This window comes from Kwoniella botswanensis, chromosome 1 (genome assembly GCF_036426115.1).
Source record: "Kwoniella botswanensis chromosome 1, complete sequence".
Classification (NCBI taxonomy): Eukaryota; Fungi; Basidiomycota; class Tremellomycetes; order Tremellales; family Cryptococcaceae; genus Kwoniella; species Kwoniella botswanensis.
In genome coordinates this window covers 2,987,315-3,007,126 of record NC_088599.1, presented here as the reverse complement: position 1 = coordinate 3,007,126, position 19,812 = coordinate 2,987,315, and the positions used below count along the sequence as shown (strand labels likewise).

The window sequence follows — 19,812 nt, the reverse complement described above, 5'->3', positions numbered from 1 at the left end:
AACTGGGCTCCGCACTGACCACCTTGTTAGCTGCAACACGTCAAAATGACATAGTTACACCAACGATAAAACATTCAATGCCATCCCGAGCATCTTGATCTCACCCTTCATTCCCTCAAACAGACACCTCATAATCACACACGATGACAGACGCAGCACTTCACGGTGACAAGCTCAACGAAGAGCGAGCATTCATCAAGCGATATACCGAAGGACTCTCTTCTCACAAGGTAGAATATCCCGCAGACTTCTCTACCCCTCTCCAAGATAGACCTAGGAAAGTAGCTGTAGTAGGTGTAGAAGTTGCTGAACCACCTTCAGCGGAGGGTATGGATGTTGATACTCCTTCACAAGGTAAGCTGACGCCGACCATGACAGACCGGAGGATTATGAGCTTACATATCTTGTGGATAGATACCGTAACAATCACTATAAAATGTCTCAAACCCTCTCTCACTTTACCTATCACCGCGAATCTTACCGATACAGTCACCGACCTCAAATCACAAATCGCCAAATCAGCCGCTACAGCGCCTTCAGCAGATAGTCAGAGGCTATTACTCAAAGGAAAAGCTTTGACCGATACCAAATTGCTTAAAGAATACGATATAAAAGATGGAGCGATCTTGCATCTCATGGTCAAAGTTGCTACCACGAAGGAACTGACTTCTGACGAAGCTACTTTCACTGCGCCATCTTCTACCTCACCCGCCCCTCCCGCGCTGACCATTACGACTTCGATTGATGGGATCGAACCGGGAACTTCAATGCCTCTTACCAATATTGATTCGGCCGCCCCACCCCTCGGTCCCCAACCTCAAGTATCCTCAGCATCTTTCCATCAGACTATCGCCGACCCTCAATTCTGGCAGAAGATACATGCCTTGTGTGTGAGCGAATTCCCACTTGAGGATGAGGCGGATGCGGCGTGGGAGACGTTCTTGGTTTCGATGAAAGGGAAATTGAGTGCTGGGGAAGCAGCGAAGATTAGGGATGTTGTTGGTGTGACTGGAATGGGCGGACAGATGGCGACTTAAGTGGTGAAGACAGTATTGATGATGGAAGGGAGACAATGGCAAGAAGGTCATATGTATGTTAGATGGCATCAGGAATTCATAGTAAAAGCAAGGTCGCACGATAGAAGGGAAAAATCAGTAGGGATTGATATCATTCTCATGGCCGTCACATGTATATTAGAGATGAACGCTCCATACATAGTCTTGCACTCGTTCAAGTGCATTTCTGATACGCGCATACATCCAAATCTGGTGATTCTTCGTCTTCGTCTTCCCTTTGCTATCAAGTATCTACCAAACGCCTCACCGCCCTTATTTTCGACGCTAGCCCACGGCATCAACATCCTCTAAAACCTCTCCATTATTCTCCAATCATCCTTACCATTTCCCGATCTACCGTATTCACTTTTTTTGAAACATCTTTCAGTTCCAAGTGTAGATGATTTAACGCTACTGTGACCCCACCATGGGTTCCCAGCTTGTCCTTCACCTGACTCGTTTGTTCCAGAATGTCATCCAGTCTCAACTGCACTTCATGTAACCCCATAACGATCCCACCATAGCAGAAAGCTTGGAAGTGCGTACACAGGTAATCGAGTCTTGACACCTCTGTAGGAGCCAGCCACTACGCTCGGGTGTAAGCCAGCTGAACACCAGGAAGTATGTGTGAGTTATGCAATTACAGTAAATTCGAGCAACTCACTGTTTTCGCGATGCCTGGGTTACTTCGGCAAAGCAGAGAGCGGAAAATAGGTAAATGTCTGGTGATTTTGAACATGTTTTGGATGATTGGTAAATGCTCTCTGGTGTATAAGAGCTGAATTATTTCTGTTGGTATCTTATCGAGTTTGGGAAATGAAAGAAGAGAAGATAGACAAGCTAAAATACTTATGGAATGCTATCGTCAATCTGGCAACCGGGGATACGATAGCAATGACGATTATATGACCAACGGCATGTTGTCAACCTTAAGTGATACCAACCTTATTCAGAGAAAGGGCTTAGGTACTTCTTTTGCCGCTCACAATGGTCGGCCGCAATGATACCATGGTATAGGTTCATTCGTCCCGCCACTCGTAGTGAGGTAAATGTAGGCTTCGAAACGGCAATGCTCCGAGATGAACGGATTCGAGGAGAGCATTGTACTGTGGTCTGGGAGCTATACACCGAAAGTGAAACCATTCACACATAGCAGCGTGTAGATTGATCAAAATTAAGAGTAGTATCAAAGTCATCTCCAATCATTTAGTGAATGTACAAAGTCCACAGGGGTATCTCCTATTGAAGATTGTGCTTGTGTTGACGTTCACCTAAAGTCCCACCAAAGCCAATGCCGCCAATGGTTTTATCGTTCATCTTGGCCTGAAGCGTTTTGAGTTCTCTCAAAACATCTTTCTTCCATTTCTCCTCATCCCATTTTTCCTTTTGGATTCGTTCATTTCTGCTGGAGTATATATACATCCCCCAATAGAGAGCTGGTCCCATGGTCAATCCCATGAAAAAAGCGTTGATCCAATCTGAATTTGAGCTGGTGTTGGGATTGCTCGTACGAGTAGCGGTTGATGATTGGGTGACGCCAGAAGTATGATTCGCCTGTTCAGTTATTCAGTACTGTCACCCATATTGAGACACCAGACGCGATAGAAACTGAAATAACTTACTCTTCTGTGAACATTTTGGATTGGAGTCTTGTAGAGGCTGGATCTCAAGAGTTGAGGTGATCTGAGAAGACGTAACATCTTGTTGTTTGCTATTGGAAAGGTGCGTTGTTATATTGAAATGTTATGATGTGGTTGAACAGACAGGAAAGGAAGATAGAGTGAAAGATTAAATCGTGAAAGAAGACTCCATCTTATATATGTTATGCTTCTGATCTATCGTCAGAGTTGAGAGGCATGATTATATCGTTCGGCAACAGCTTTTATCATTTCGTGTACGTACTCTGCTTGCCGTGCGATATACCAATCTATCGCTGTCTGTTTCAGCGAATTAAGGTTGACTTAACCTGACACAAGACTTGTGAACCTTCTTTGAGGAAATTCTGATGACTTGTCATTGCATATCGTTTAGTCTCATATAGCTCTTTTGTGCTATGCAAAAAAAAGGATCAAAATACTATGATTTGTAGCTATTATGCAAGTGGTATTTCCCAAAATACGGTTCCATCTTCAACTCAACCTATCGATCATCGTCCAACCTTATAGCTTCACCTATGACACCATCAAAAATTATTCATTTATCAGTTAATGGTATGACAAATCGATGTAACTGATCTACTCACCTGACGAAACGATTTTATACCTCCTTCCTCTCCACACCACCACATCACTAGTCATAGCCAACAACCAAATGGGCAATGCCAGACATTCTCTCGCCAACCACGCCAACAGAAACACGCCCTGTGAGGAAGGCGGTTTCAGCGATCTAACATTGGTTTCTAACGATCTTCTAGTCGACAGATCCACCATCAACCATATGAAGAGATGAACCAGAAACAAAGCGGGGATATTGGCACCGAGTAATCGTTGTATAGCCCATGAACCGTATAATCCAGCTACTAGCGATTCAGTAAATGGTTCTAACAATGTTGCAATTATCGGTGTCATCTTCTTCCTAACCCTTAACCACCTTACTCTCCTATCTATATAGTCTTTTACCGATAACGCACCGAGAAAATCCAATGCGACATCAGGGGTCATAGCGTGTTTAAGATTGAGTTGATGCCATAGACCGAGAGCTATCATGTTATCTTCAGCTAAAAAAGGGCTATATCCTGCTAAACCTGTAGGAGGATTTGGTAGTTGACGGAGAGATGGTGAAGGTGTTGTAAGTTGGGATATCGAGCTTCGGGAATACAAATTGGATTTTCCAACAACGCATGAATCGACTGCGACTGCATTCTAAGGAGTGAAGCGTCAAATCAGCTTGGTCGTGATCCGTTAATAAAACAGCTGACGATTCACTCACGATAGCAAGGTACATCTTAGCATGTGTGGTATTGAGATAAGCCTGTTCGATCAGACTTCCCCATGTCTTTTGATAACATAGTGCGATGGGAACCTGATGAACCAATCCTACTTCCCCTGACATAGGTGGCTTCCTCACGTCATCTGCGATAGACATGAGTGGTGAAGATTCTGGATCGTCCGGTGCTGAATAGGGCGTACGATTGGACAAGAACGCTTCGACTGCTCTACCGAGTGTACCTGGCGTCACTGATATCGTTGAATCTATCACCCATAGAAGGTCATAGCTTGCTTCTTGGAAGGGACGAAGAAGGTTGTTGACTTTGGGATTTACTCCAATTCTGGTACCATCTATTTGGTAGAGAATGATACGTAAGCTGAGTCTGCTACATGTGGGAATCCGATAGCTTACTCACCTATAATGATTCTAGCATTGACTTCGGGATACTTCTCCATGATCATCCTAACTACAGGTAATGCTTCGTCATTTTCGTCTTGAAGTGCAAATATCACTTCGAATTTGGGATAATCAAGCTTCATACAGCTCTCCAAGGTATTATACAGGTTTTGGTCTAATCCGCATAATGGTCGAATGATTGTTACTCCAGGAGCGGAAGAAGGAGAGAGTGAGGATATTCGAGATGGCAGAGTAGGATGAGCATATCGTATGCGGCTGAAAAAATATATCAGTATTGTTCTTACGCCTGTGTAAGAAGTCACTCACGCTGTCCTCCATCCGAGCAGGCACAAAGACCAGACCACTACATAAAGGATGAAGAAGAATACAGCCGCGAAGAGGGAGATAGTGCCAGCTATTCGAAGTCGAGTATCATAAGCTTCTTACATTCTTCCTAGAGTAAATGGCTCAGAAGCTTACTCATATCGTCCCGTCTCTCTTCCCAGATTGTCTCTTATGAATATACTCTGTATCCTGTCACAGAACGCTGAGAGAGGAAGAACAACTTGCTCGAATTTCATAATAAACATAAACATCCTCCACTTTGGTATTTTACCGACGTATGCTTGAACCCATACCGTGGGAAAGTGAAGACACGTGTTCTAGTTAAGGTGCACATTTGTTTTTGACTGACGCGTATGAGTAAAAACAGAAAACGAAAACATTACGAGAGAACATAAATCGATCAGATAGATATTCATTCATCTTCCTTCTCTTCCTTCTTCCTCTTCACCATTAGATCAACGTTCCACCATCGTCAAGATGGACATGTCATCCCATCCTCTCCTCTCGTCAATGGACGAACCTCCTCCATTTCCATCGGCCTATTCGCAACTACGTAGACTAGATCGTTCGGTAGTTTGTCAAATCTGTAAAGAACCATTCCAAGCGCCCGTATCGATAGGATGTGGTCATTCATTTTGTTCCTCGGTGAGTGCTCATCTGCTGAAGGAAGATTCGGGGACGACCCTAAAATAGCAGATCATGTAATTGAAGAATATTCCACATACAGTGCATCAGATCTTCGCTGAACGTGTTGAAGAAATGTCCATCATGCAATGAACCCGCTTCAGAAGGTCAGATAAGGAGGAATAGAGCTTTGGAGGAGATAACGGACTCATGGGAGGAATCAAGGTTTGCTCTCTCACATGTTACTGTGGCAGGAGCCAGAGTATCAGCTGATACGATCTTGGGCCTCAGACCAATAGTATACGATTTGGCAAAGCCATCACCACAACCGCAAATATCGAAGAAACGTCCGGCGCAAGAACCAAATTCGAAACCTTCCTATTCAATTGGTTCGAAGCGTATCAAGCCGAATTCGAGTAGAGAAGCGAGTGTAAGTCGATCGCGAAGTCCAACTAAATCACGCAGATCGAATGAGAGTGATCATGAAGAAGGGCAGAATGGGCAGGCAGAGGATGAGCAAGATGACGAAGTACAGGAATTAACTGAAAATGGTACGTGGATCTTCTTCACCTTTAGCTTCCTGCTTCCTCAAATTTCAGTTTCATGTTTGAAAATCCAAGCTGATGATTAAGCTGTAAAACGTAGACGAAGCTCCCTGTCCGATATGTCAAGCCACTTTACCTATCTCTTCGATACCACTACATATCGAAAAGGGATGTCCGCCGCCGAAAAGTAAGTTGAATGGGAACGGGAGTGGGAGAGGCAACCAGAAAGCAGATTGGAAGAAAGTATTCTCAGGTCAATCGATAGGTTCAAAGAACAAAGATAAAGAGTGAGTTGTTATTCTGCGACGATTCAACTATTCAAAAGCGCTCCAAGGAATCTAGCTGATAGTCTGAGATAGGGTCGAAATGAAACGGATAACCAAACCGAACTACGCATTAGCCACACCAGCTGAGTTACGCTCTATACTTTCCGTGAGTAGCTACGAAAAAAAGGATCCCCCCGATTTATCAAGTCAGCTGATGCTCATCTTGTCGTAGGATTATTCCTTACCTACCACAGGAGATAAAGCGACGTTGATAAGTAGAGTTCAAGAATGGATAATCCTCTTCAACTCCAATCTTGATACCTCCCATCCATCTTCCTTATCGGCATTAAGAGCGAAATTATCAGATATGGAGAATTCGAAGAAAAGAGATAAGGAAAGAGGGAAAGATGAGATGATCAATCAACTAGGTAGTAAAGATGGGTTACAAAAATATGCGAAAGATAAGAAAAGTGAATTTGAGAAATTGAGAAAAGAGATTATAGAGAGGGATAGGAAGAGGAAAGAACAGGAGGACGGGAAGGGAGGTGGGAAGGATAACGCTATTGAGGTGGAGTAAGGTACAGGGATTTTCAAAGAGTGCTAAGAAGAGGAGAGATTACTGAGCGAGAGCTTTCTATGTTGTCATATTATCATTTCATCATTTCACCATACCGAATCATCCATCGATTAATATTGTCTTCATAGCTATTTGGCGCCATCGCATAGTATGTTATTTGTATTTTATATATGCATTATTCCGGTATTCAATTCTACGACTTACATCTGCCTATAACACCAAAATTTGTATGAATTGACATTGTTTGTTATACCTTCTTCGCTCTAACAGCTACAAATCTCCAACCTTCCTTTTCAACTCTTTCGACCGCTCTTCCAACTTTCTCCCATCTTCCACCTCTGCCAATCAAATTATTTGAGAATCCCTTCCAAACTCCCTCACTCCAATCTTCTATCACCACATCTTTCCATCCTTCCTTCTCTAACATTTCTTTATATCCCTCCAAACTCGCAGAGCGATCAGTAAGATTGGGTAATGGTACAGATAAAATGTAAGATACAAACCAAGATTTCCACCTTGATAGCCCCTTCCGAGGAGGGAGTATATCCGTATATACTACTATACCTTTATCTTTCCTCAAGACAGGTTTGAGCGTTTGAAGGAAGGGTATAAGCGAAGGTGGATAATGATATATCGAATCTAAAATATAAATCAAATCGTATGGCGGTGGAGCATCTTCACTTAATGTCAATTGCCCTTGACCTTGACCCTGAGTTAGGTCGAGATCCGTTTCTTCGAGTAATTCATCTTCATCTGAATAAGCCAAAGCACGTTTTTGCTCGCCCATAAATCCCTTCATACCATTCAAAGGATGGTTTAAGTCTTTCGTTGGATTGAATTGAGCAGGGGCGGTGTATAATTGGACACTGGTAGATATGGCTCTCTCAGGTGTGTATATGTCTAGTAGGTTTTGAGCATATTTCGTATCGGCTGAAAGAGATGTCAAGCCATGGAGGTGTCTGGGTGGAGCCGATGAGTTGAGATGTAACACTTCGATAGGGGTATTATCAGCTTGGAGAGTTTTGGATGACAACTAGCTGAATAAAGGATTTCTTACATAACGATTCTCCTGCACCGTGTCCTATATCTGTAAAGTACATTATCAGTAGGTGGTTAGCATGCAAGGAGAGCAATTGCCGGAGACCTACCTAACACGTTTCCACCTCCTGCATATCCAGCCTCTTTAGCGAAATTCATCAGCTTCTGACCCAGGGCGTTGGCAGCTGAGGGGAAAGAGTCGGTGTCCTGTAATAATGCGATATATATTGGTCAGTGAGGGCTCTCTTGTATCAGATAGCTACTCTTCTCCAACGAGATACTGGAAGCTATCGTTGACCGACTAACTTCCCACCATCCCATATTACACCATTTAGTCTGTCTCTGCCCGTCCGCTTGATCGTTGAGGGCTATGGGATCCCATAATTGGTATGGCTCGATGTAGTACGGGGCAAGGAGGATTATGAGGGGTAAAAAGGCGATGGCGACGTAGGTCGAAGTGCCCATTGTGCTATGATACATCCATCAAGAAGGCAGGGGGAAGAGAAGGAGCTGTTTGATGTTGACTTTCTCAACGTGTCATCCTTCATGAAATATGGGACATGGACATCAGAGGTGGAGGTAGAGAAGCACGGTCGACTAATTTGATTCCGTTGGCCCAAAATTTCCCAAGTGGTAATTCATGTGAGCGAGCTCGAGCGTCAGATTGTGTGTCGCGTCGCGTAACAGCCGAATTCAGTTTCAGATGATCTAGAAATCAAGACAGGTTGAACCACCATTCGACAACAACAGTAACATCAACGACAAACTATCTATCCTCTTTCTTCTTCTTCTTCTTCCTCATCCCAATCAGATTGTCACCAGATCACAGAAACCTCAAGGAATAATGTCCACTTTATTCAACCTGTAAGCCGCCTCCGGTCATAGCGCAGGCCCCAACACAGCTGACATCCCATACACCATTCAGGAAAGGTAATCAATCCCGAAGTGAGTGAGAGTACCACTAAACAGCTCCCCGTCGACTCTTGTTCTACATCCATCGGTATGATCGGGATGATGTATCAGGATTCATGTCAGTCTCGGGAGCTGATATACCACGACGAACAGCTTTCAAACCTAAGAAAGTACCAGAGGGGACGAAGCAGTGGCAATTGAAGCAATATGCTCAACAGACTTTGGTGGGTAGTATTTCACCTCTTCCCTTCTTCCTCTTCACAGATGACTGAAAGATATTCTCTCTGTCTTCCTACGATCTGTTCATATCCTCTTTAAACGATAATCCACACGCTGACTTCTATATTTCTCAATCCCTGTTAGGGCTCAGGCAACCTCCGAACAGCAGTGCAATTACCAGAAGGTGAAGACTTGCAAGAATGGATAGCTGTTCATGGTAAGCGTTTAGCTGGCACAGGAATGGAGACTGATCAGCTGATACCAGAGTGAAACACAGTGGTCGATTTCTTCAATCACGTTAATATGTTGTACGGTACCATATCTGAATTCTGCACACCTACCGAGGTGAGCTGAATTTGCGCTCTCATGGTCATTAGCTGACTCAACTGCCTTATAGTGCCCGATCATGAATGCTGGTCCAAAGTGAGTGCTCAGCTGAAGGTTGTGTTTGAAAGATACCTATGGAACTTTAGCTGATATGATCATTTGATATAGGTACGAATATTTCTGGGAAGATGGGGAGAATTAGTCAGCCACCTCGGACCTCGCTACTCTAGGACCAAGCTGACAAATCGTTTCACGAATTCACAGTAAAAAACCGACTCATCTTTCCGCACCAGCATACGTCGAAGCGTTGATGACATGGACTCAATCGATTTTAGATGATGAGAAACATTTCCCTCAACAGATTGGGAAAAGGTTCCCACCAACTTTTATGAACACTGCCAAAACCATCTTGAGGAGACTGTTCAGGGTGTATGCACATATCTATCATAGTCATTTCGATCAGGTTTGCGCTTTGGGTATTGAAGGTGAGTCTTGGACTCTTACGCTCGGTAGATGACGCGACAGCGACGTCGGCAACAGATCATCATCTATTTCTCAACAAGAACAGATGGAACTCACTAAGGCAATTTCTTATGGATAGCTCACTTGAATACGAACTATAGACATTTCTTATTATTTGTTGATGAGGTGAGTGACACATTCAAATATTGAATGCGAATGGGCATATGATATGCTCATTTGAAAATGCTCCTTTGCTGGACAGTTCCAACTTCTCTCTGAAAAAGATTTGATACCATTGGAGGAGTTCAATAAGACAATTTTGGATGAAACTGGACGTCGTTAGTTCTCATTCATAGAGAATCATGAGGGGTGATGGCGATGAGGGATGGGGTGATTGACCATGTTGTGCTATATTCAGTTTTCATCTTTTTTATCTGTCTATATTTCTGTATATCCTTTTTCGTTAACAACGCGATGTATCTGCATACTCCGTCTCAACAAGGTCGAATAAACTCCCTTAGACAACTTGCTAATTATAAGGTTTTCATACTATATCGATATTGATCTATGATATCCGACTGAAGGACAAATACAAGAAGACCAAGAGGTTAGATGCAAGTGTACGCTTTTCAGAGTCAAAGATAAACCAGAAACAAACAGAGAAAAGGATCCAGTGATATGCCGAAATCTACACGAAATCATAAGACTGACGAAATTAAATCATACAGCTGCGCTGATCCTTCTTCTCGTAGTTGACATCGTACCTCTCTTACTCAACGTATCACCTCCTGAAACCTTCCTGGTTGTTGTAGAGCTCGTGGTAGTAGGGATGTTAACATTATCGCCTTCAGCCAAAATTTGAATCTCCTGTTCCGTCTTCCTCCTGCTCGAATCAACTGAAAGTCTAGCATGGGACGTAGGCATAGGTGTGATATTTCGGCGTCCTGCGATGTTCGAGCCAGTATTAAAAGAAGGCATGATAGGTCTACCTAGCCCTAATCCGGAAAAGTCCTTGGAAGCGATAGTTACGGAAGTAGGTCTAAAAGATGTCGATCTACTCGTACTCGACAACGAGGAAGTTCGTTTTGGTAATGGTAGATTATTGTCTGCTGAGTTCGGTAGATTCGGAGGCGTTATATCTTTTCGACCGTTCTTCTTCGTTGATACTGATGATGGTTTGAGTTTAGATGGACTGTTCAATATTAATTTCTCGGTTCGGAGTTGAACATTATCCAAATCATCTTGATATCCCAATCCCAATTCGGACTCAAGTTGCAAATCAACTAAATCATCCACATCATTCTCTTCATCTTTATTTTCTCCTTCTATTGGTATTTTCTGATTAGCGGGATTAGGTAGTGTAGATTCCCTTCTCATGTCGTTACGTTTAGCCAGGCCTAACGTATTTCTAGATTGACTGACTTCAAAAGATGCCGGCACAGGTGATAAAGGAGATTCCGACGTCGATGTCGAGGACGAAGAAGAAGGTTTTCTACGTGGTGTACTGGGTCGAAGAGACGAAGTGGAAGGAGGAGGAAGTATAGAACTTGGATTCGGTATGAGTGATTTTCGTGAAGGCGGTTTGTTGGTGGATAATAAGACTTCTTCAGTGGATATTCCATCTGGTTTACGCATTTTCCTATTCATGAGATCCATGAACTCATCAGCGACCATCAAAAGAAGGGCTACTACTACTGACAAGACAGCCGAACATCGTAAAATAGGGTCGGACTCACTTGCTCAAACTTGGTTCTTTATAGTTCACACTAGACCTGGATCTCCTACCTCTCCCTATACCTCCTTCTTGTTCCACGTTACCCAACTCTTCCGAAGGTACAGGTAAGCCAGTCGAAGGTCTTTGACGGGACGAGGAGGATCCTGAACCGCCTGCGTTAATCATCGTACAATCAGTTTATTGTCAAATCCTCTTCGATAAAAACACGTATACAGAATCAGATCAACTCACTATCTGAACTGCTCACTTCCCTTATGGTATCCATCAACTCTACCTCCCTCAACCCAGACCCAGACCCAGTTGCGCTTGGAGCTAAATTAAGTATATCTTGAGGCATTGAGACATCTTCGTTAAGGTTGGTATCAGACGGCGATAGCTCTATCGCTTTACCTTCCTCCCATTCCGATGCTTCTCCCACGTCTTCATGCATAAGTGGATTGGGTGATGGTGACGGTGAGGGTGATTTCGGTGGGATGGTGATTAATCCGCTTTCTCGTCTCCTACGTTGTTTCTTCTCTCCGACAATATGCTGTTTGGCTTTTCTGGGACTGGGCGATACGGACTTTCTGGACGATGAGGGTGAAGGGGAGTTGATTTCGACATATGTCACTATGGGACTTTGAGTGGACCGTCGAGGTGAACGTGAGTTGGCTATTGATCCTACACCCGTATGACGACTGTTCGCAAATCGCGAACGGTTTGCATCAGTTTTACACAACTCCATGGGCGATGATAAACTTTCACACTGGTGGACGATGAGAGAATGGAGTTTGTTTGGACTACTCACGCTTTCTGTTTCACTTTCGATTTCCTAGAATCCTGCTGCTCCCTCTCGCTCTCACTTCCATTCTCACTAGCTTCCACTAAAGACCACAATCCATGATTCTGCCTTGCCACTTCAGCAGGTCGAGTTGCATACGTATTCTCCACTACCCAACCATTCCCCATACCCCCTTTTCCCTTCCTCTGACTTCCATCTTCATCTTCCTGCAGGGCTGTTGTAGTCGACAGATTGTCTCGTAATTGTTCTAGAGCGGGGAATGCAGATATGAGTTGATTGAGCGCTTCGAAAACTTGTGATCCATTTCCACCAAGAATATTCTTATTCGCATCTTTCTGTACTCTTTTGATCTTCGCTTGTAAGATCAAGTTGGCCTGTCTGACTTCGAGTAATTCCGTATGTAACGCAGCGATATCATCTTGTAAGCCTTTGATCATCGATTTACGAGATACGTTATCTAGGATGATATCTTTATTCTGCTTGCTATGTCTGCGACGAACTGACATGGGAGCAGGAAGCAGCAATCAGCAACTTACATTGACAATGAAGGGTAGACGGGACGGGAAGTATAAGGGGGGACTTACAGTCTTCAAACTTTTGAGCTTCGGTCAACCCGTTATCTACCTTGCTAGGTAATCCAGGTAAAGGTGCGAGACCTAATGACCTTCTTCCCTGTCGTTGAGCCATGATGAGTACAGCTCACACTCAGGTGATACTTGATGAGCTGAGATGTGTATGTACAACGGAATGAACAATGAGGAATTGCAAGTTGAGTGAAGTGTAAGATCACAAATAGAAACCAAACAAACAAAGGTAACAAGTCAATCGCGTGGGTGGTCAGATCCGAAAGCAGAGTCGAACCCTGAATATCAAAACATCTCGTACTGTACCTACACTTGAATGTGGCACTGGACATCTCGTTAGTAGCGAAGAAGTGAACTGAAGAGGTTGCTACGGGAGATAATTGCTCGTCATGCTGTCTTTCAATCGTATGCATTCTTTTCGTTTCAATTCATTATCATTCTTATCTCTTTTATTTTCATTCTCATACGATCGTCCTTTTTTTTTTTGTATTTATGTTTTTCCTTTTTTTTTTTTTTTTTTTTTTTGGTTTTTTGGTCTGGTTTATCTTCTACCTACTCATCCTCTTTCCTAGACCATACTTCCCTGGCCGGTCCTCGTTGAGGTACCTTCCACCCTTTCCTGGTGATCCTGTCGATCTCATCCCAGGATTGGGCCTCGATCACCTCCCAGAACGTCTGCGGTGTTGGCACCACAGACGCACCCGAGAAGAGAGGAGGAGGAGGTGCGACCGGCTTGGGCGGTCGCCCTCTCTTCCTCTTGGTGGGAGAGGGAGAAGGGGTGGGCAAGTACGTGACTCTCTTCTTAGGAGTCACTGGCCCTGAAGACTCGTCCCCCGAAGAGGACAAGTCTCCACTCCTATAAGAGATGAAAAATCGAAATTAGCATTAGAAACTTGTTGTAATGATTTACGAAATCTCGTGATGAATATATGTGCGATTAGGAATATGATTAGAAAACATTCCTACTTACTTTCTTTTCTTCTCCTCTTTAGTGCTCGAGGCACTTCCTTCACCTCCGGTGCCACTGCCACCAACCGTTCGGTCGCCACCTTCTACCGACCTATACGAAGATAAATTAGCAATGAAGATCAATTCTGTATGTATAGAAGACGTTTACTCACTGTCTCACTCCTACAGAAACAGGCATGGAGTCCTCTCTGGGGATCTCTGGAGGACATGGTTGAGGGGGTGGGGGAGGGTCGGAACGGAGAGGCATCGAGAAGGAGGGAAGAGGAACTCTGTTCATCTCCTCAGTCGAGAAGACTGCGAAAGGAGTGAAAGGAGGAGTCGAGGGAGGAGAGGGGAGAGGGGAGGCGGTCACTCTGATAGTTCGAGGAGGTGAAACCTCGAGACCAAGAGGAGGTTGGGGGGAGGTGGTGGATACGGGGTGGCAAACCCCATCAATCACGGATTCAACATCGAGTGATTCCCACGCACAGGCCTCCGACATCGTCATGGTCGACCTTACGGTCTCCCAGTCTGACGTCGGAGTATTCTCTTGTACTTGGGATGTCATTTTACTTAACAAATGACCTTAAGATGAGTACTAGAGATGGGTGAAATTGTTTCAAGTGTGAAAACGAAAATAACAATAAGTTGCATTTCTCTACATTCTTATATGAGTTAACGATACAGTGTACGGTGCCACCGTGCAGTACAGTACAGAGCAAGGAGAAGATCAGTACGACTCTCATTTCAGTTGAACATGAAGGTATTTCCGGCGATATCGATGTGGTGGAACATTACAGAATTGTCATGTTCTTCTGCTGCTCTGGTATTATGCCCGGTCAGGGGTTCTTGTGGGAATTTGGCACGAGCTGGAGGAACCTTGTTGTCATCTATGTGCACTGTTGGGTCTCTTTGAAGAGTGACGACTCCTACTTTTGGTGGTTGACATGGACAGAACGATCACAGCCTCAAGGGTTTTTATTTGGTTCCATTCGTTCAAACCCAGTACAGTCACTTCTTACAAGTTCCTGGGAAATCTGTTGGTTGCTTGGCCGAGAAAACTCCTGTGCCATTGTTCTATTCTTGATCCGGCCGATCTTGATGTTGAAGATCTCCCATTGTATCGTACGAGGGGATTGTTCGTTTACCAGTGATATATGGATTAGGGTTGGCGTGACATATAGCCAACTTGTTTCGACCTGGTATTGTTCTTCGGTTCCTGATCGAGAGACATGTGAATGATTCCAGTGATACCATTACATCACCAGAGTACAGCTCTTAGTCCATGACATCACGTCAGCGCTGTTGAGTTGGTTGGTGATAAGAGCTTCAAGGTAAGGATCCCCGATCAGACATACAATGTGGCAAGGTACTTGCAACGATGTCCATCTCCTATTCCCTCCTGCGCTTTGCTTCCTGTCTGATGACGTTCTGATATCTAGACATCATTGACATGTACTCCAAATCATTGGATGTTTGAGTGATTGGTCAGGGTCAGTGTTGATAGAGGGTACAACACCACCCAAAGGAACGCACAGACCACCGATTACCCCACATCAATCAACTCGACTTGATATCACTCACTCAACATACATGATTGGATTGGAACGTATGACTTTTGTTTTCATTCTCCTCTCGTTATTTTCAACCATCTATATTGAAATTCATCCTCAGTAGCAAGTACCAATGATCAGTACCCACCCAGTCAGTACAATTGCAGGTAGACGATATTCACGGGCGGCTTTCAGACCGTTTATCAACATGGATGCACCATTTAACCTTAATCGCTTCTCCTTACTTGGATAAATAGCTCAAACGGTTCGATTCGTTATCAGTCGCTCTCACCAGTAGCTATACTCTTTACTGATAGTGAGTACAACAGGATCCTAGTCGCCGTTAGGAGTGGGGTAGTCAATTGGTCAAGGATGGATACTGACTCCCCATATGACACAACAGGTCTAGTTCGAAATCATCACATATCTCACCTCTCCGATAGGATATGAACCGTACTGCGGATTAAATGATCAATGCCTATGTTACAAGAAGAGCATCATCCTCATCGGTCATGGGGTAGTGAGTAGGAGATGTAGTACTTAGTCACTCAGCTTGTGTTATCGGAGCTGACGAGAGATGTTAACAACTTTATCTCAGTACATCGAAGACACCTTACTCCACTTCACTTTCGCACCTCTTGTCAACTTCATACGTTACCATACTTCCCTCGAACTAGTATACCATGGCTCTGCTGAGTGCGTACCTCGCTATGCCTTACTCAGCGATTCATCGAATGCGAGACGAGGTCCAAGCTGAACTACTGGCTACCCCTCGTTGATGTCAATAACAAACAACCCCAATATCCTATCGACTTCTTCGTCCTCGAGCACGAACATCAAAGCTACTATAGACCTTTGTTAGACAGTCGGTGATATGAGAGACTGCTGAAGGCAGAATGGATAGAAGGTTAGTGGGCGGAACATTAGTATCATCTCCAAGGATCAGATATCGTAGGTGAGTGTAGCCGGATGGTTTAGTGGACCGTCCGTCATCTCTTTCGGAAGTCAGATGTTCCTACTGCTGGCAGGTATGTGCTGGTTGATAGATCTACAGTCGTAAGTGATGAGGAGCTGCCAAGAGGGTCGGAAGGGACGTGTGCCTTGTACACCTGCTCTAGCTGACATGTTTTGCTTCTCAATAGTCCACCTATAGTTTCCATTGAGACTCGACCAATGCTTCTCATTTCCTCCGATGGTGTACAACTTCACCTCCGTCTGTCGATGTGCTCTCCCTACCACGCGGTTACGATAGGGAGCAGTGCCGACTGCTGGGTGTGATGGACCCACCGATGATGATGGGCCGTCTCGGCCTCCTCGGTATATACCGTTAAAAGATTTGTGTTTATGTGGGAATCTCTGGTAGGTGAGTGGAATCAAGTCAAATTCTTCAACACAGGTATTCAGCCGAGCCCGGTATGTGAAAGGGGCTTGGGTGATGCCGTCGACACTGCTGATTACCGAGTTTGATCGTGACCCTTATGCCACCTAACATCCCATGCTCTTGTGATTGCTATCTTGGGTGGTTCGACTGACAATCAAACCTTTAGATCAGAACTGACCATCCACCCATGTCGCCGAGGCTCGGTAGCCTTGCTGCTGCGACGGGAAGAGCCTATGAGTCAAGGTGGAATACTACTGTAGATCCGATGCGTCAAGCAGGAGTCAGTCGGACGACTGCTATGCTCATTTTCGCTTCTCTACACTGGTGAGCATTCCTCATCATATACCTTGATTTAGTATCCCTCCAACACTCATTTACCTTCACGTATGCGTGTTGATGCTTATGCCTCCCTCGGTCTTGTCGATACTCTTTTCTCGATACCAGGTGCCATCTTGAAGTCCGCCACGATTGGGGCTTTCGAACTTTATCCTGGTAAAAGGAAATTGGTTCCGTACGACCACCGTTGACTCGGTTCCTGTCAGCACCTGACCAATAGCCGGCAGCAGCAGATTTGGAGAGGATGAACACTGGATGGTCTCTACGGTAAGTATCAGCTTAATGTATGCCACGCGAAGCTCTCCTCGGTGAACAGAGGTCCGCACCGAAGGAGGACTTCGCGAAACATCGATCTGACACTCATCATACTCTGGTGCCGCCTCACCATTGTTGGATTCGAACAGATTAGGTAGCTTACCTTCTATGTGACAGAGAGAAGGTAGATCTGAACATTTGGCCAGCGTCCTTCATGGTCGAGTTGTCGAGTGCTTTTCTCAGTAAAGATCTCCGGCTTCGAATCGCCCCACCTGAAAAGTCTTTCTCGATCTCTAGCAATCCCTCATCAATCATGCCTCAAGCCCCATCAGCTTTCCTTCCCCGTGGAAATTCGTAGCAACCTCAGGCCATTCCAATTCACTACCTCGCCAGTTCCTGTTACTATCCATCCTCATTCTCCCTAACGATCTTCATTCTTCCAAACGATCCTCCTTCCCCCAAACCCGCTCTCCTCAATTGTCCCGGCAATTCGATCGAATATTACTCCAATCGAAAGCCCGAAGTGTTATATACGTAGCTAAGATAGAGTTTGAGATGTATGCGGCGGAGATATATGCATAGGTTGGTGATAGTCCTTATATACCTTCCCCCTTCAGGGTTTACAGCAGTCCAGTCATTCTACTTTTATGACTGTAGAGTTGGAGCTTATGATGTAAACACAGCCAAGTATAGGGACTGACTGCACCCTTCCCTTTCTCCGCGCGTCCTGTGTGTTCCATGCCTCTCTCTGCTCGCCTGGATATCAATTCAGCGTGGAGAGACCGACGAGACGTTTTATGACAAAGATGGTTCGGCAAAGACCGGCCGAGCAGGATGGGACCCGTTAACTGATCTCGATTTCTGGAGTTTAAAGTTCACCGAGATACACAGCTTACGGTGGAGGCTGTAGATGACTTGGTGTACAGATTGCTCTGTTGTCAGAAGGACAACATTGAATATGTGTAGCGATATATATGTAGGTGCGAACGGGGAAAATGGTAAGGTTGGTGTTTAATGATGGCAGAGTACGTACGTCGTGTCGATCTGTGTATACGCATTCAATCTGCCAGATATTTTAGCCATCACACAAAATCGGTTTCCGCTTTCATGGTGCGGTCAGTCGGATGTGAATACACTATTAACACAAGCAAGATCCTTGTTAACCGGGAGCCTCGGACATGCCAAGACGAGATACGCATTGGACACGATGTTAAATCCTGTTCCATGGTATTCAATGCATTTTCTTGATTGTACTACTACTATATATTATTTGCGTTCATTTCTACAAAGTTACGACTCGTTCATACCCAGATAGCTTTCATCTCCCTAACTTCCTCCCCTTCCTCTACCCTCACTTCATCCTCCTCAGCTACCGAAACACTATTAACAAATCTCCTCACGTCGTCCATCACGCTCTTCTCCACTCCGTACTCCTTATACACAGCCGAGACGTCCTGAGTGGGCGAGAGCGACTTGAGTTTATCAAGTAACGATACGAGGAGAGGCACGGTGAGGTGGTTGGTTGGTGGTGCGCTAAATGGGGTGAGGGGGGTCGTGTATTCGGGGTGGGATGATCGGGAGAGAAGGGTACGTTGAGCTTGGGTTGGCTAGGTATGAGTTTAACAATTCAGATAATTAGCAGATGAGCTTTGAACAAACTGTTAAAGGAGCAATACAAATATGTATACTTTATATTCGATGACCGAAAACAATAGCTACATATGAGATGAGATTGGACAAGAGAACGATACTCACCACGAACTCCCCTGCATCCTGGATCCGTACTTGACCTAATCTACTTAGGTTGTTCATGAATTGAGGATCCATAGCGTCTTTGGTGATAGCTAATGGAATAGAATAACTAATCAGCTGAGTACATGACAAGATGGACACTCAACATGAGAATCGTTTCAGATCTTTGAAGATATAACATGATGATCATGGTCTGCTGAACTTGTATGACCCACCATCATCTTTAGCTCCACTGAATTCCACTCTGCCCATCCCACCTCTAGCCATCCCCTTGGTATCAGCATCAGCACCAACATTCACGCCCCTACCTCCAGGTTGCACTTTGCCGTCTTGCTCCGAGGGAGTCCTCGTCTCACCTGCAAGACCTTGTTCAAGGTACGTCGGAGCTTCCATCAAAGGATCGGGTTCTTGACCATCTGGAGGGGGTTTGGGGGATCCTGGAGGTGGATGTCCGCCATAGGGTGGTGTAGAAGGTTTGACACCCTGGGCTGTGGCCCGGGAGATGTTTGATGAGGTGGTGGAAGTCGGGAGTCGACGAGCTGCTTTGGATGACGAGGCGCCCATTTTGTGTTGCTACCGTCTGGATAGACCTATAGTGAATTATGGATGAATGACAGTCTTCCCGATAGGATATTGGGAAGTGGAACACTTGAATATATCTACTGAGACGATATTAAATCCTACAATTTAACGGCATTCAGATCGAGAATACCTTGCTCGTATCGAGAAATTCATTTGCCCAGACGTCATTCTACGAGTGCACCTCCACCATCATGGATCGCAAGCGGAGAAT

At 44.7% G+C, this 19,812-nt stretch overlaps 9 protein-coding genes across 9 annotated transcripts; 3 read left to right on the top strand and 6 right to left on the bottom strand.

The window, feature by feature from the left end:
- Positions 1-143: 143 nt before the first annotated feature.
- Positions 144-1,037, top strand: L199_001162 (uncharacterized protein; the record flags this gene model as incomplete). Its single annotated transcript, XM_064886919.1, has 2 exons — positions 144-354; positions 415-1,037. 2 exons carry the CDS (start codon positions 144-146, stop codon positions 1,035-1,037), a joined length of 834 nt encoding a protein of 277 aa, XP_064742991.1.
- A 1,257-nt stretch (positions 1,038-2,294) lies between these two features.
- Positions 2,295-2,755, bottom strand: L199_001161 (uncharacterized protein; the record flags this gene model as incomplete). Its single annotated transcript, XM_064886918.1, has 2 exons — positions 2,295-2,609; positions 2,678-2,755. The coding sequence occupies 2 exons, from the start codon at positions 2,753-2,755 to the stop codon at positions 2,295-2,297; spliced, it is 393 nt and encodes a 130-aa protein (XP_064742990.1).
- A 439-nt stretch (positions 2,756-3,194) lies between these two features.
- L199_001160 (uncharacterized protein) lies at positions 3,195-4,863 on the bottom strand (the record flags this gene model as incomplete). Its single annotated transcript, XM_064886917.1, has 7 exons — positions 3,195-3,226; positions 3,298-3,916; positions 3,984-4,126; positions 4,184-4,333; positions 4,399-4,655; positions 4,707-4,794; positions 4,860-4,863. 7 exons carry the CDS (start codon positions 4,861-4,863, stop codon positions 3,195-3,197), a joined length of 1,293 nt encoding a protein of 430 aa, XP_064742989.1.
- Positions 4,864-5,201: 338 nt separating this feature from the next.
- L199_001159 (DNA repair protein rad18) lies at positions 5,202-6,736 on the top strand (the record flags this gene model as incomplete). Its single annotated transcript, XM_064886916.1, has 6 exons — positions 5,202-5,369; positions 5,452-5,573; positions 5,640-5,899; positions 5,994-6,180; positions 6,253-6,325; positions 6,392-6,736. The coding sequence occupies 6 exons, from the start codon at positions 5,202-5,204 to the stop codon at positions 6,734-6,736; spliced, it is 1,155 nt and encodes a 384-aa protein (XP_064742988.1).
- Positions 6,737-6,983: 247 nt separating this feature from the next.
- L199_001158 (uncharacterized protein) lies at positions 6,984-8,239 on the bottom strand (the record flags this gene model as incomplete). The annotated part of the gene is made up of 4 exons (XM_064886915.1): positions 6,984-7,726; positions 7,794-7,823; positions 7,885-7,981; positions 8,081-8,239. 4 exons carry the CDS (start codon positions 8,237-8,239, stop codon positions 6,984-6,986), a joined length of 1,029 nt encoding a protein of 342 aa, XP_064742987.1.
- Positions 8,240-8,618: 379 nt separating this feature from the next.
- L199_001157 (uncharacterized protein) lies at positions 8,619-10,037 on the top strand (the record flags this gene model as incomplete). The annotated part of the gene is made up of 10 exons (XM_064886914.1): positions 8,619-8,638; positions 8,700-8,719; positions 8,840-8,910; positions 9,050-9,122; positions 9,183-9,250; positions 9,303-9,328; positions 9,401-9,433; positions 9,497-9,717; positions 9,834-9,880; positions 9,957-10,037. The coding sequence occupies 10 exons, from the start codon at positions 8,619-8,621 to the stop codon at positions 10,035-10,037; spliced, it is 660 nt and encodes a 219-aa protein (XP_064742986.1).
- A 377-nt stretch (positions 10,038-10,414) lies between these two features.
- Positions 10,415-12,897, bottom strand: L199_001156 (uncharacterized protein; the record flags this gene model as incomplete). The annotated part of the gene is made up of 5 exons (XM_064886913.1): positions 10,415-11,333; positions 11,431-11,581; positions 11,661-12,106; positions 12,217-12,709; positions 12,795-12,897. 5 exons carry the CDS (start codon positions 12,895-12,897, stop codon positions 10,415-10,417), a joined length of 2,112 nt encoding a protein of 703 aa, XP_064742985.1.
- A 449-nt stretch (positions 12,898-13,346) lies between these two features.
- L199_001155 (uncharacterized protein) lies at positions 13,347-14,310 on the bottom strand (the record flags this gene model as incomplete). The annotated part of the gene is made up of 3 exons (XM_064886912.1): positions 13,347-13,650; positions 13,765-13,854; positions 13,916-14,310. 3 exons carry the CDS (start codon positions 14,308-14,310, stop codon positions 13,347-13,349), a joined length of 789 nt encoding a protein of 262 aa, XP_064742984.1.
- A 4,258-nt stretch (positions 14,311-18,568) lies between these two features.
- Positions 18,569-19,583, bottom strand: L199_001154 (uncharacterized protein; the record flags this gene model as incomplete). Its single annotated transcript, XM_064886911.1, has 3 exons — positions 18,569-18,874; positions 19,023-19,111; positions 19,235-19,583. The coding sequence occupies 3 exons, from the start codon at positions 19,581-19,583 to the stop codon at positions 18,569-18,571; spliced, it is 744 nt and encodes a 247-aa protein (XP_064742983.1).
- Between the last annotated feature and the right edge of the window lie 229 nt (positions 19,584-19,812).